General features: G+C 43.4%; 1 protein-coding gene across 4 annotated transcripts in view; it reads right to left on the bottom strand.

Moving 5' to 3' along the window:
- Positions 1-465: 465 nt before the first annotated feature.
- LOC134447146 (gliomedin-like) overlaps positions 466-16,242 on the bottom strand; it is a 21,907-nt gene continuing 6,130 nt past the window's right edge. Inside the window, exons 6-21 of one of the 4 annotated variants that reach the window (XM_063196464.1) lie at positions 15,248-15,475; positions 14,768-14,875; positions 14,499-14,573; positions 13,512-13,595; positions 12,203-12,334; positions 11,810-11,869; positions 11,470-11,697; positions 10,416-10,511; positions 8,768-8,833; positions 6,304-6,354; positions 5,853-5,975; positions 4,990-5,049; positions 4,428-4,517; positions 3,842-3,967; positions 3,069-3,222; positions 466-2,457 (exon numbers count right to left, since the gene is read on the bottom strand). In XM_063196464.1, the coding sequence (XP_063052534.1) occupies positions 1,965-2,457; positions 3,069-3,222; positions 3,842-3,967; positions 4,428-4,517; positions 4,990-5,049; positions 5,853-5,975; positions 6,304-6,354; positions 8,768-8,833; positions 10,416-10,511; positions 11,470-11,697; positions 11,810-11,869; positions 12,203-12,334; positions 13,512-13,595; positions 14,499-14,573; positions 14,768-14,875; positions 15,248-15,475 (2,174 nt within the window). In that variant the 3' untranslated portion in view covers positions 466-1,964. Of the gene's footprint in view, positions 2,458-3,068; positions 3,223-3,841; positions 3,968-4,427; positions 4,518-4,989; positions 5,050-5,852; positions 5,976-6,303; positions 6,355-8,767; positions 8,834-10,415; positions 10,512-11,469; positions 11,698-11,809; positions 11,882-12,202; positions 12,335-13,511; positions 13,596-14,498; positions 14,574-14,767; positions 14,876-15,247; positions 15,476-16,242 lie in introns of all 4 variants that reach the window. The other 3 variants (XM_063196463.1, XM_063196466.1, XM_063196465.1) reach the window with 3 other exon arrangements.

Below are 16,242 nucleotides of genomic sequence, written 5' to 3' on the forward strand. Positions count from 1 at the left end.
TGTTATTGCCATGGCATGATGATAAGGTGTTCTGTTCGGCCACAGCCAGTGTTGTCAGATTGGGCGGTTACCTGCCCAATTGGGCTACTTGGGATGGCTGTCTGCGGGTAAAAACAGGAAAGATTGGCCATTTGGCGTTTTTTTCTGCCGTTTTGGGCCCATTAAATTCAATGCAATTTGTTGAAATTGGGCGGAATTTTGCGCAATTTGGAGGTTTTTGAGAACCTTTTGGGCGGGATTTGATCACACACATCTGGCAACACTAGCCACAGCAGCACATAGCACGAGCACTGAGGGCTGGACAGAGGAGTAAATATCGCCTAACTGAATCTCGAACTAATAAATCTTATCCATGCCAGTAATTACAGCTCAACGCACTACAGGCCAGAGTGTCAGTATTCACCCCTGGCACACAGCACAGGTTTCAACTGGAAATCATGAGTCATTTTTATTTGAAGTGTAAGTCACGACTATGTTTTATTTGATGAGGAAACCGCAAGTATTACATTTGAGATCGAAATGGTAACCAATATTTGTTTAAATCACCCATTATAAGACAGTGTGCCACCTATGTATAACACAAAAAAGGCATAGGTTACATAAAATTGTACGGTGATTGGGTGGAAGACATTGTGTGTAGAGCATAGCCTGATACCTGTATGCTATACTGTATAAAGTGTAGTGAGGGTTAGGGCACTCGGAAGAATAAACAGACTTGCTCAGTAGAGGACTCTGTTTCCACGGCAATGCAAACGAACTTTGGCAGTAGGGCACACCATTCCCACAAAGCAATAAACAAATTGGGCAATATTACGTGGCAGTTTTTCCCAGAGAGCAATAAACAGGCCAGGCCACATGGGCATCCTCCCTCTTTTCCCTCTTTTTTTCAGAGGCCAAAACATTTTTTTTTACCAGGGACACTTTAAATTCCTTTAAGTTAAACCACACCATTTCTTGAAATTATTGAGTTGTACCTATCTCACGTACTTTCCAGCCAGAGTCTGGCCATGCAAATTCTACCTCCAATTTAGCATTGAATATACTGTATATGGAACCAGCTAGGAGCTAGCTGGTGAGATTCAATGATAATTGCGATCTCTGAACAAGAAGGAACATCATCACCAGACTAAGAAAACAGCTGGAAGAACAAGAGAAAGGTGTAAGAACATGTGTAGAAGTAGCTTATTTCCAGAATTGGTGTGATATAGCTTTAATGTGTCAGTGTCCCTGCAGACCATTGGGAGTTTAGTGGCACACCTACAACTTCCAGCCTTATAAACAGAGGTGCATAAAGTAGAAGCAAAAGAAAAGTAAAAAAAAAAACCTCATTAGGTACTCATTAGGAAGTGTGGAATAACTGGTGTAAGAACAATGTAATATCATATACTAGTTTTGTACTTACATCATAAATTACTTCTGTTTGTACTTTATAGACCTCTGCTTATAGCTCATAATCCAGCACAACTCTGAAAACGAGTCCTTTTGTAGCTTAGTTATCTACAGATATGACTTTGGCAACACGAATACAATATATACATATATAGAAAACAGAAATCCTTAAAATATACTGTCTCATAGAAGTAGTCCGGCCTGCATATTGGATCCTGCAGTCGTGCAAGAGACATCCTCCTTGTATACTGCATACTAGTGGCATGTGTTGGTGTTATGGATGTAGGAGCTGTACTCAAGGGTTTGGAGAAGTGTTAATTTTCACGCACACAATTTAATAAAAAAATATAAATGACATACACACTCACAATAATATTTATAAAGATATTTTTGTACACACACACTCAACCCCACACAAGTACTTAAACGTAGGCACACACACACACACACACACACACACACACACACACACACACACACACACACACACACACACACACACACACACACACACACACACACACACACACACACACAAACAAACACACCCACACACACTGCAACCCTTGCCCACGTCACTTCAGGGCCGGGCGGCCACACAGTTCGGAGGAGAAGCGCACGGCGCAGCTCCTCACCTCCCCACCGTCCCACATCAGCAGGCTCTTCTGCAGGTGCCTGTAGGACAGCATGGCCAGCACACCGCCCCCCTCTGGTCGGAGGTTGACCTGCACCTGGATGGGCTTGCGCTCCAGCAGGTCGAAGGCGAAGGTGATGGCCGTGTCCTCGGCGTCGGTGACGTACAGCACGCCGTGGGCCACGAAGGCGTTGCCCGCCTGCAGCCGGGAGTAGGTGGTGTTGACGGGCGGCAGGGCCGTGAACCACCTGAGCTCCACGCGGCTCACCAAGATGACGTCGTCCACGCTGGACGCGAAGATCAGCCACAGGCCGTACTCGTCCACGGCGAACTTGAAGTAGGTCTTGGAGTTGTGGAAGAGGTACCTCAGCTGGTGGTAGAGGGGCGAGTCCCCCACTGGCAAGGACTCGAGTCGATTTTTCACAAAGTTAAACCTGAGAAAGACATTACGTTACGTTACACTACTCTACTGACAGTTTTATCCAAAGCAACTTAGTTATTTTACAGGGTATTGGTTAAGTCCCTGGAGCAATGTGGGGTTAGGTGCCTTGCTCAAGGGCATTGAAGCCATGTATGGAGGGGTATGGAGAGGTCAGTGTGGGATACGAACCTGCAACTCACCTTCATATAACCATTAGGCTAGAGCAGTTTTGGCAACTGATTAAATGTATAAACTAATACTCCTCTTTCTCTCTCTCTCTCACTGTGTGTGTGTGTGTGTGTGTGTGTGTGTGTGTGTGTGTGTGTGTGTGTGTGTGTGTGTGTGTGTGTGTGTGTGTGTGTGTGTGTGTGTGTGTGTGTGTGTGTGGCATTTGAATCTTAACACAAACAAATGATGCACAAGGGGCAAATAACAGAATACAGGCTACTCTAATATCTAATAGCCAAGTGTAAACTACCTGACAAAGTTGGTAGTGTCAGTGAAATTATTACCAGTCTAATTTTACGAGCATGCAGTTGGTTGGCAGATGCCAGGGTCAAGCCCTGCTTATCACCCTGCACACTGCACCAGTTGGAGCCTCCAGTCCCCATGGCTATACAGTACCTGGCCGTGCTCTGGGTTCCTGCGATGTGGAAGTACAGGGATCCATTGAAGACCACATGGCCGCACCCCTGGTAGAACTTCCTGGTGTCAATGACCTTGAAGGAGCTGCCCCTTTTGAAATCCTCAACACTCTCATACTGCCTTATCACCCTCCCTGCAGGGACACACAGAGGGATGCTTTTTTTGATCAAATAAATAGAGGCAATACATATGAATAACATTTACATGTAAACATGCTAATTTATAGGCTGTGGCTAATTTGCATCTTTAGCCTCAGATGATCACCATCCCAACCCTACTCCAGAAACTGCATGTTTGGTATGCTTGGTAACACTTAACTTGACGATGGCTTTCTACGTATGACATAACAGTGTCATAACGCAGTTCTGCATTTGTCATAAACATTATGTCAATGTCATAAACATTTCATGACTTTGCCATTAAGTGACATTCGGTTTTGGTAAAACAATTTCAACTCTTCATGACCATAAAACAGTTATGACTTATGACCTGTTCATGACTATGTCATGACACTATTTTGACACTATTATAACCCTTTAATGCCATGCGTATGACGCCGGCACCAAGTTAAGTGTAACCGTGTGGTTTCTTCGTTGTCTATCAATCATTAGAAGTTGAATAGTAAAAATAATGCCAAAAACATTTACCGTCTATGGGGCACAAGATATCTAGCGGCACCTCTGAATACAAATGACCATCCTTACAAAGAGAGTAGCTTGAGAATTGAGAGTTTGAGAAGAGCTTGAGAGTACCTGAGAAGTGTTCGGCCACCCACAGGCGATCACTTGTGCGGTTTCCAGAGTCAAGCATCCAGCTGCCGTAGGTGTCCTGTACGCTGGCCACTTTGGTCTGGCAGGAGATCTCTTTAATCACACACTCTGGGCCAAGAGAGGGGTAGGAGGAGAGTAGAGAGATATATTCCATTTCATTGCAATCTTTATTCCAGACTCAGGGGGGAGCCATATCACAATAAAAAAAACAGCACAAGACAGTAAAAACTGTGCTTATGATGACTAATGGGTTAAAGGTGCACTGTGTAGGATGGTTGCCAGAATAGGTATTGCAACTATGCGGCTCATTGAAACTGTGCTGTCTACTGCCAAATGTGATTTCTTCATGAATATTGACTAAATAATGAACATTTATTTCCCTGGTCATAATGCATGCTTAGAATTTGATGGTTGTTGTAAGTATTCATGAAACATCTAACATTTGTGATGGGCAGCATGAATTCTGGAATAAAACTACTAAAAATATCACACAGTGCACCTTTAAACATCACTAATCCATATCAATGCCGTTTTAATTACTCATTTACTAAGCAGCAGATGGGTTCACCTGTTTTCTTCTTGGGCTTCTTTTTGGTGGGTTGTATGAATACAGGCCAGTCTGTCTGGGTCTCGTCGCGGGGGAAGGCAGTGGAGTAATCTGCAAGAAGGCCCCACATGAAGGACATGTTACACACTTAAGGACACACGCATGCACACACACACACATACAATACACGCATGCACGCACGCACGCACACACACACACACACACACATATTTTATGTGGCCTACTTTATTTGATTCCACATTACAAGTTAATATCAATAGGAACCAAATATGATGAATGATCCAACAACTATTTTGACCAACAAACACATCTCATTATGGGAATGCATCATTAAGGATACAGGAAGCATCTTCTTCTCCAGATGAACATGCTCCCTATAACTACAGATATTGAGCAGTAGGCTATTTACACACACACACACACACACACACACACACACACACACACACACACACACACACACACACACACACACACACACACACACACACACACACACACACACACACACACACACACACACACACACACACACACTGCATTATGAAGATGTTCTAAGTACCTTTTATTTCCTGTCTGGGTTTCTGAACTGGATTTGGAATGGTGTCACCATCAGGAGCAGCTGAAGAAGGAAGACGGAATGGGACGGCATTTAGCACAGATCATGGTGTCCAGAGATGCCAAAAGCCAACGCAGTCTCACCCCAAGTAGTCAATTTCTGACTACCTTGGACCAGACGGCAATTTTTGACGTCTTGGGTATTCCTTCCACGTCACATTTTGACTATGTGGCCTAACCCTAAACCTATTCCTAAACCTAACCTCAATGACGTTATGCTGCCACAAGGGGGCGCCTTTGAGGACATAGTCAAAATGTGACGCGGACGGAATACCCAAGACGTCAAAAATTGCAGTCTTGGGGTGTCAAAAATTGAGTAGTCAAAAATTGACTACTTGGGGTGAGACTGTGTAGCAAAAGCAGAAGTTTAAAAAGAAACACAGTTTCTATTCAACACAAGAAACTTCACTGAGTAACCAGTAAATCAGTGTACTACAGCAAACTTTGCACTATAGCTGGATCAAATTTGAGGAGGGTTCTACATTTTTAGAGGTGGGTTTTAGGTTTTTATTGTTTTTCAGTGAAAAATGAGAAAAGGTCACATCATGCATAGTGTAATAATAAAGAAACCTATGCATGGTGCAACCTTTTCTCATTTTTCAGTTTTACAATATTTTGATCAGCACTCTCAAAAGAAGAAAAACTTGTTGGGTGAAGCCTGCTCCAACCTTTATAAACTTTTATTGTTTTTCAGTGGCAATGGAGCCCATGAACTTCATTAGGTACCATGGGATAACTGGTCTCCTGTTCACTTTTGACACCTCAGGAAATAAGAATCCGAAGTGCAATACCTCGAAGGATCACTACCTGTTGTGTGTCGTGGAGTCTGCCTGCCACTGTGGCTTCCTGGAGTTGGCTGGGGTGTGTGCTTCACACGGTCACTTCCAGCCGGTATAGGTGGACTTCCTGTAGGACCTACAGACAGGATTTCTGAGGAGAACAATCATTATCAATACATACTGTACATCTGGATGGTAGTTGTCAAATTTGACAACAACTGAACAAATGTGACTGCTCAACAGAAGTTGGGCAAAACAGGGGTGCGTTTCTCGAAAGCATAGTTGTTAGCCAGTTAGCAACGTGGGTAGTTTCCAATGGGAAATTGCATTTAAAGCAACAAAGCAGATAGCGTAGTTAGCAACTATGGGTTCGAGAAATGCATCCCAGGCTTGTGAAAGTAGAAGTCCAGCCAGGTCCAGCCACTAGTTTAACAACTTAACTTGAGCTTCATTTTAGTCTGCCTCTATGCTGCTAATACCTGGTGTCTTTGAAGATCTGGTCTCTGCTACAGTCTCTGGGTCCTCGGTGGCTGCGGGCCAAATGGAACAGCAAAAGAACCATGAAAAACAGTGAGTAGGAGAGCATGCTATCATACTAGTACACTGCACAAGACCAGACATGAGATAATGAAAAAAGGAGGCGCACACAAGGCTTGTGTGAAAAAGTATATTGTAGAAATTTTACAACAGAAGTCAGAGGTTAACTGGAGCAACAGACGTTTCGGACCTAGTCCATTCTCAATGTCTCCAGACTCCAGAATAGACTAGGTCCGAAACGTCTGTTGCTCCAGTTAACCTCTGACTTCTGTTGTTAAATTTTGGCTACAATACTTTACATACAATACATACTTTTTTTCACACAAGCCTTGTGTGTGCCTCCTTTTTTCATTATCTTGACTGATTTCTACTTTTTGGGAGTGCACGCAGCAAGCAATACACGGGTTTTAAGTGCAGGCGCAGACGCCGACCTTTGTTGGTTTTTGTCAAGACCAGACATGAAAATCCTAAGCAAGATCGAGATGCTAATATTGCACCAGGTAGGTGGCATTTGAAGAGCATGTGACACAAGGATAGGGTGGCGTGCGAAGGGTTGGTTGGTTCAATTGGATTTTAATGTTTGTGGTCTGAATGATTACACCCCCTAAAATGCTACTGTTGAAGATTTAACATGAGCTGGATGACTACATGTTATGCCTTCTGGGATATCTGTAGGACCTGTGGCTTTTCTTTGAGCGACAGGTTTCCTGCACTCACGGGATCTGTGGGTGTGGGAAAGTTATGATTGAGTTGAACTTTGAGCAACTTTTGGAATGGCCTGTAATTATTCCATGAAACTATTTCGTACACAAAGAGTTTTTGCTCAGACTGATGTATTTCCACACACATCAAACGCTCAGCGGCCCTCAGCGAGTCTGATGACACACACTGTGATGAGCTTAACACTGAAAACAAACCACGGCCAGGGATCATATTTAACACAATGCATTTAGTCCTTAAAGCTTCTTCGTGAACGTAACCACACAGAACTCTCTTTCTCTCGCCCTCGCACTCTCTCTCTCTCGCGCACACACACACACACACACACACACACACACACACACACGCACGCACGCACGCACGCACGCACGCGCGCACGCACGCACGCACGCACGCACGCACGCACGCACGCACACACACACACACACACACACACACACACACACACACACACACACACACACACACACACACACACACACACACACACACACACACACACACACACACACACACACACACACGCAGCTTCTGCTGCCCTCTAGAGGCGATGGCTAGGTGCAACACTGAGGCAGAGACATTTTCCACAGTGCTCAGCCGAGAGACACTGACAGACACACTCATCTGTGACTGAGAGACAGGTAAACAGAACGGACTCTGAGAGACATACAGGACTGACCTTGAGATGCTGTACAGTACAGACAATACTGATTATAAGAGGCAGATAGTAAATTTGATAGTAATTTGAGACACACACCACTGATGCTGATAGACACACAGCACGGACTCCGAGAAACAAACAACGTTGAAAAAAAACGTTTTCTTTGAGAACTTTGAGAAACAGACAGCGCTGACTCTGAGAGACCCTAATTCACAGGATGGATGGAATGTCCTACATTCAACATACAAGGGAGCTGAGACACTCCCTCTATTTCCTCAGTAATAAGAGCAGCTGCACTTTACTAATTTCGTTGTACCTGTACAATGACAATAAAGACATTCATTCAGTGACTCTGAGACCCCTCTTATCCTGAAATGCCTTTAATTCACATATGTACAGTATCTGATGAAAACTGTAAATGAACTACAGATATTTAATCCATGTTAACCACACACACAGAGAGAGAGAGAGAGAGAGAGAGAGAGAGAGAGAGAGGGAGAGAGAGAGAGAGAGAGAGAGAGAGAGAGAGAGAGAGAGAGAGAGAGAGAGAGAGAGAGAGAGAGTAATGCATTCTTTGGCCGAGTTTTCCATTTCCCTTGGGCCCTTATTCAACCAGCTGGTCCAGTTCCTGCAGGAAGACCTCAGTTGGTGGCAGTTTACAATTTGAACTCCCTGACGAGTCAACACAGTCAGTAAGGAGTGTCTTTTGACCTGGCCTATCCAAGCGTAAATATTGTAATACCAACACTACAGAGAAAGCTGTAATCAAAAATGAAAGTCTGCCCTGATGAAGACTGGTTTGCAGTGGGAACACAGGCATTATCCCTTAAAATGAAGGATTTTAAACTTGTTTCACTAATATCAGAGTATTTAAGACTACCACCTTCAATAAGGAGCCTACCGCTGGAGCTTTCACACTTTGGGGAGAGTCACAAGCTAAGTACTAAGCACTAATCAAGCCTAAAGACCTCTTCGGCCTAGTCTCTGATGTCTGTCTGTGGTGTTGAGGTAAATCTCTGAGGTACCTGAGTTGAAGAGCATGCGGTTGAAGAAGTTTACCACATCTGAGATCACACTGAGCCCAGGCAACACTGAGGAGACAAAACACACACGCCAATTCAGACCCCGCAAGAGCACACTAGAGCACCATACAACACAATAGAAAACAATAGATCCATAGAACAAACAGTATGTAATATCAAGAGTGTGTTCGAAAGACTACCATGTAAGGTTAGGCAACAGCTTGTTATACCATACAACTCACCATGTAAATACAGTACACTAGCACACCAACACACTTATAGTATTCCACACAAATGTACCTGCAGGCGACACCAGGGCAATACAACGGAAGCATTAACAACACTGTCATCAAGCATGAATATCACCAAAGGTTAGATATTAGAGACAATCAACAAATTAAAGACTTAAACCAGCATGCACCATCCACCACCAATGTTATAACAGATAGGCAGGCAGTTTGTGAAAAAACGGCATGTAATGTCAGTCTCCACCAGGATGTTATAACACAAATCCTAGCATGAAAAAACACTGTAATACCTGACACTGGGTTGATATCACACAAAACCCAGCATTTAAACAAAACTACACCCATATCTTATTCAAACAGAATGCTATAACACACACAATGCTGAACAGCGCAAAACCCCTAAAAGTAGCATGTAATACCTGGCAGCAGAATGTACAGGGCCGGATTAATGCACAGGCTAGATATGCCAGGGGCCCCCTGATTGGTCATAAATGAAAAATTAGCCTACTTAATTATGACAAGATGCGATATGAAAAATTCATCTGTCATGTTGAGTAGAGTTGGTTATCCTGAATGCCAAGCACATAATTATGACACCGTATGAGTAAAATTGTTGTGAAATTTTCTTTCTGGGGGCCCCACAACAACCTGAAGCCTAGGGGCCCCAGGGCATCTTAATCCGGCCCTGAGAATGTAATATTGGACAACATTACATAATGCTCCAGAACACGAGGCCAGCATGTCATTGACATGATTATGCAAAGGGTAGTATAAAGCAAAATTGCAATTATTCTAAGATCAGTATATTGTAAAGACTGTCAAAGTAACAATTAAATTGGCAGTATTTAACAGTATTTAACATTGGCAGACTGTAACAGTTCACTGGAGAAATTCACTCAAAAGCCAATGTTAAAGTTCAAGATTACAGGATTCGAAGGCCAATGTAAACATTAACTCAAATGTTAATGTAGCAATCAGCGATCAGGATGTTAAGACTCCATACATAAAATGGAGTGAGGTTTCATCATGCCAGGAGTTGTCGAGATTGGCTGCAACAACAAGATGAACCCAAATCCAAACCCCTGGGTTAGTGTGTTCCAATGGCTTGGAGTTGGTAGATTAGCTCAACGGATAGCTCATGTCGACACGACACTGGCACTTAAATTTAAATTCAGATATCCATGATTGGCATGCCTGTGAGTTATCAGTATTAACAAACCCTATCAGATTTGACTGGGCCCAGGACAAAGTCATTTGAAAGGACCCTAAACCCAATACATCCAATGTACGTAATTATGACCCAATTCCGGCCCTTCTCTCCCTGGGCTTGGAACAACTCACCCCTTTCTCACCCCCACCCTATTGGCTTCCCTGATCATAGGATACCACCTGTTTATCATTACCGTTATTTCCTGGAGCAGTCGGGGAGGCTGATGGGGCTTGGTTTACAAGAGGAACAACTGGTTTAGTCACGTCATGTCCAGAGTAACCTGGGGTCACTGCGTAAAGGAAGGAAGCAAAGAAAGTAGCCTTTTAGAGCAGATGGGATCGCCGCATGGCGCAATCTGACTGAACAACTACTACTACATCATAACATTGCTACAGGTATGACATACAGAGATTTCAAAGTGAGAAGTCCCCACACTTAAAATCCTTTTTGTTGTCTTTTGTTTCAAATATATTTATTGTGAAACATTTCTTTCAAGGCACTTGATTCCTTTTGTTTCCTTTTTACGCAAAAGTCTGACACAAACATTAACAACATAAAAGGCATAGCAACAATATCTATAAATAGAATAGGGACAATAAAAACGATTGACAATAACATTAAAAGTACTGAAAATAAAAACAAAAACACCTTTTTGTTGTCTTTTTTTATTTCATGGCTGGATTACGCTTCAACTTCAACAGTCTTCATCAGATTCTCCTGAAGACTGAAGAAGAGAATCTGATGAAGACTGTTGAAGTCTAAACGTAATCCAGCCATGAAATAATAAAAGACAACAAAAAGGATTTTAAGTGTGCGGACTTCTCACTTTGAAAACTACAGTTGGCCTTCATCCACCTTTTCCTGGGATGTGCACAATCCTCTCCTTCAACTGGATGACATTACAGAGAGCCTTAAGTAACAATGGTCATTATTACCATAGGTAGCAACAAGATTATAATAGAGGCTTTGCACGAAAGGGTCAATAATCATGACTCATCTTCATAAGGGAAGTGGAGAACATGCAAGTTTATCTTTAGATCTTAATAATGAAGACTTTTAAATGCACCTTTGTTATGTGTCTTGTCCATTGTATGTACTTGATGTTGGGGATATGCTACAAAAAAATCCTATCGACTATGTTGACATGGCAATAAACTTCTTGAACTTGAATTTGAGTGTCCAAGTCTGACCACATGACTAGTAAGCCAGAAACGTATGTTTTATACTTTTCCATTGAATTGTGTTACCTGTCTCCCTTGGAGCGGTTTCCTCTAAACTTTTTATGAGTATCTCCAACGCAGATGTTTCTTCTGGATTTTCATTGTGTGTTTCCGGTGAAGACGATACAAGTGGATTTTCTTTGTTTGTTTTCGGTGAGGAGGTTTCCACTGGATTTTCTTTGTGTGTTTTCATTGACGATGATACCTCTGGAGTTTCTGTGTTTTGTTCTTGTGTGGCATCACGCTTGTGGTCAGCTATGAAGTAGTCAGACAAGCACAGAAAAATGCAATTACTGTAAAATAATATAATAATATATACAAGTATTTAAAAATGCATCAATTTTAAATTGTTACAGTGACATCCTACCTTGAGAACCTGATGACTCTTCTTTATGTATTAACACTGCTCCTTTTGTACTGCCATCTCCTTGTACAGTGGCTAACCAGGTCATGCCAGGCCAACCAGACACACACACACACACACACACACACGCACGCACGCACGCACGCACGCACGCACGCACGCACGCACGCACACACACACACACACGCACACGCACACGCACGCACACACACACAGCTGAAGTTACTTCACTTCTGTTTGAGCTTAGGGGGGTAAAAATGCATAAAATATGCCTGAGCCTTTCTACTATGGTTAATTGTACTTAACATCAGGGCTCACAGTATGTCCAGTGGGCCCAGTGCTTGACTAGGGGGGGGAAGTACAGTAGGCGTGAGTGACTTAAGTATCAACGATTACCTGTGGTGGCATCCACAGGTGTCACTCTTGTGGTTTGTGTTGTGACCTGAACACCTGTCCCTGATCCTGTGCCCACTCCACCTGAGAGAACTCCTCCCCCTGCTGCCTCTGCTGGGGTGGCTGTAGTGGTCACTATGACGATGGAGAAACTGTGTTAACTAGTAGTGAGCAACTAAAACAGTCCAGTAGAAATCTAGAGCAAAGATGCTACATCTTCTTCACATTCTCAAAAATACTCAAAAACACACACACAGAGAAATATATCGTCCTATATATAAAAGGGGGGATAGTAAAAAGATCACTAAACGCATGTACCTGTACGTACTGGTGTAATTTCAAAGGAATTAGGAACTTGTAGCACTAGCGCTTGTGTTTACATAAGATTATGGTTGAGGTATACAGTAGGCATTCACATCAATATGACGTGTACTGTCTGAGCACTAAAGGGTTGGTCCATCGTGTTACCACCATTAAGTTCCATTTTGTGTAACTACATCTGGATTATTGAACCGTTCACACCAGTGTGTTGAAATAGACAACACATGGAACAGCTTGGTGACTTCTAACTCCAGGCCCATTCAATGGAACGATGAGTTAACATGCTAACATTTTGGCGCTGCACACCTGACTGACTTAAAGGGACAGTTTGGTCAATTTCAACATGCAGTTGTAATGCTCACACTACCCTGGACTTGTCAGTGCCTGGGATTTTTTTTTTCTTCTTCTTCAGCCGTTTCCGAGATCCTGGTCATTGTAATGGGGGCAGCTCTTTGTTTACATTTCAAAAAAACATTTTTATTAATTCCCAAAAACATCCAAAAGGTTATAAAACATCAGCAGACAACTAGCAAACAGCAGTACCTTTTGGGAAAATATTTGGAGTTGGCCTATGTTTCATTTTTTAAAAATGTAAACAAACGCTGCCCCCATTAGAATTGCTCATATCTCGGAAAGGGCTGAGCCGAAAAATGTGGCATCACCAGGCACTGACAAGTCAAGGGTGGCGTGAGCAATACAACTGCATGTTGAAATTGACCAAACTGTCCCTTTAACCTGGTTCTCACGCAGATGGATATTCATCCCCGTGCGAGCTCACGAAGTGTATCGAAGATGCACGAAGCACTAAGGGTCTGCGCGAGAGCCAGGCTATGACTGACTGAGGCCACGCTCAAAGACGAGAGAGGTAGGGATGAGCTCCTCTCAAGTCACAGAACATACTTTATCGTGGAAACATGGTGGACATGTTCTATGTTGATGGTTGAAGAGTGGAGCCACTAGCATTAGCAAAACAAGGTGTTCTGAGCTTTACCTGAGTCATCAAAGGGGATCTCCAGCACCTTCTCAAGGTGAACACCAGGCAACACCCCATCTGCTGAGGTTGGTGTGGGCTTAGCTACATAACAACAAGAGAGAGAGAGAGAGAGAGAGAGAGAGAGAGAGAGAGAGAGAGAGAGAGAGAGAGAGCGAGAGAGAGAGAGGGGGGCAGAGAGACAGAGAGACAGAGAGTCTTAGCTGATCTAATATGTAATTTCAATTTCCTTGTATGACCTGTGCATATGAAGAAACTGGCAATAGAAGTTGACTTGACAAAAGATCATGGATTCAAATGTAGATGATCACGATACTGTAGCAAAGCTAACAAGGTACATGTCACTGCAGCGAAGTCTGTATTTCTGAGTGGAGGACAACTCTAAGGCAATTTAAACTGCTTTTAGCAAAAAAGTGCCCACCCTACATTGTGGGTCGGTCTCTAAGAAAAACAACAACAACAACATCCCCTGCGGGACATTAGCCTACCAGGAAATGCCCTCTATGCCAGATTACCAATCAAGGTTTGAAGGAATACAACACAACCGTGTTTCTGCTTAACCCATCACAGTAGGAGGGAAGGCTAATAGGCCACAGGGGACGATGAGGGAGAACCCTTGTCAATCACTACTCCCATATGTGTATGTCATTTGCTATGTATGTACGTATGTTCAGTATGTTGTGCTATTTTTGTCAAGAGGCACTTAAAAGTTTCCAATACGGCTGCCCAAACAAATGGAAGATAGGAGAAAAAAAGCAATGGTGTTTAAGACACTGTTTACTGCGGAACAGCCTTGGAAATCGCAGACCTGCAACTCAAAACACTTTTCAGAGAGTTTTTAGAAATAATTATTTTCAGAGCTCAAATATACATTTGTGAATAATCGAAAGGCACAAATGAAGTGAAAGGACCGTAAACAGTGCTTATATCTAGCTACGTATCCATGTACTTTGATGACACAGTTATGTTGATGCGTGTATGAGGCACCTATGCTAGGTGATGTAGACTCTTCTGGTTGAGTTCCCTGCATAGTTCCACGTCTGGAGGAGGCACCAGAGGTTCCTACAGGAAGTAGAGTAGAGATAGCATAAAAGAACAAAGTGAGCCGCATGCAAGTCAAGAAGTTTGGATGCTATTCAGGGGAGCGTTTCTCAACAGCGTTACTAATAGTTGGTTGCAATACTATTTTCCATAGTCAACTTAACTAAGTTGGAGAAGCGGAGTCCAGGGTGAGGATGCAGCACAAATAAACAAACCTGTTTCCTGTGGAGGCCCTTCAGGAACTGTCCTGATGACCCCAGCCTGCGATGTTCCCCATGGGGGTGTGGCCGAGGGTGTGGCTTGGAACGTGGGTGTGGCCCATGCTGAGAAATTAGAAACAAGATAAACAAGGACAACAGACCTAAGTCTGTCTCTGATGGACAGACGGACTGACAGACAGATGCAGTGATCAACACAGTGTCTTATGGACACAAATAATAAACCTCTTCTCTATGCTATGTGGCCTCTTGAAAGAGGCTGTTAATGAACCTTGTGAATTTTCTGATGGGGATTGGTGTGTTCACAATGTTGCAGTATACCTGTCTACCATTGAGTTTCTCGTTTGCTCACGTTAGACACTGAAAGGCCACCATAGGTGGGCGCAGGGGTTATTGGGATTACAGGAAATAAATTTGATATCACACAAAGTAAGTTCTGCCTCTCGTTATTTATGGGAATATAACAGGGATACTTACTGCCATCACTGTGTGGAGAAGAGGTTCTCAACAGAGACTCCTTCCCTGTGCTGGTCTCATTGGTCAAGGTTGGCAGAGAACCCTCCACTGGGATGCTATCATTGGTGGAGGTCACCAGAAGCCCCTCCCTGGCACTGCTGTCATTGGTGGGAGGACATGGAGGTCCTGGTGGGCCGGGAGGTCCGGGTGGGCCAGGCTGACCACGGGGTCCAACAGGCCCGGGGGGACCTGGAGGCAAAAGCAGTTTTTGTTTTTTGATGGCCTTTCGGTGTATTGATTTTATAGGATAGTAAAGATATGACAAGAAATGAGTGGGAGAGAGAGATGGGATAAGGTCTGGGCAATTTGCTGATTTTTGGTACGGTGTAGGAGAGGAACAAGCCCTAGCAAAAAGAGTGAAGGACTCCTCTCAGGTTGTTCTTGGGAATGGTGTGGTACATTCCATTCCACCATTCCAGTACTTGTAGAAGGCCTCAAGAAAATAACATTGTCACCACACCAAAGTGTGTTGTGAAATGCCTTCATTTAGTGACCTACACATCTCATGCTGTTTGTTTGGTATTGTGTTGCACTGTACTGTATTGTGTAGTCTGTGTTAAAGGGGCCATCCAGTCCGGTGTGAAATGGCTTACGTTGTGTTAAAACGTGATGATGAGCCCTAACTTTTGCTACATACCTCGCCTCCATAGGTCCCCTACATTCCGAAGTCCGAGCGCTAGTCAGAATTCCAGAGCTAGGTGAAATTTAGCTTCTGCTGTGATGGACCGGTACCTGTTTAGCCATCGTTATAAATCTCTACTTTCCACCCATTTACGAGGCTCAACGTTGCTCAATAATTCATTGCGCGGAGTCGCAGGGTTGTTGACATAAAACGAGGCACAGTTAGTTTACAAACAGGGCCATTTGTAGTGGCTGCGTCACAGCACGGCTACAGCCTCTACAAACGAACTAAAGTAATGCAAAAGCAGTGTAATGCCTTGCATTTTAAATATAGT

This window comes from Engraulis encrasicolus, chromosome 4 (assembly GCF_034702125.1).
Source record: "Engraulis encrasicolus isolate BLACKSEA-1 chromosome 4, IST_EnEncr_1.0, whole genome shotgun sequence".
Classification (NCBI taxonomy): Eukaryota; Metazoa; Chordata; class Actinopteri; order Clupeiformes; family Engraulidae; genus Engraulis; species Engraulis encrasicolus.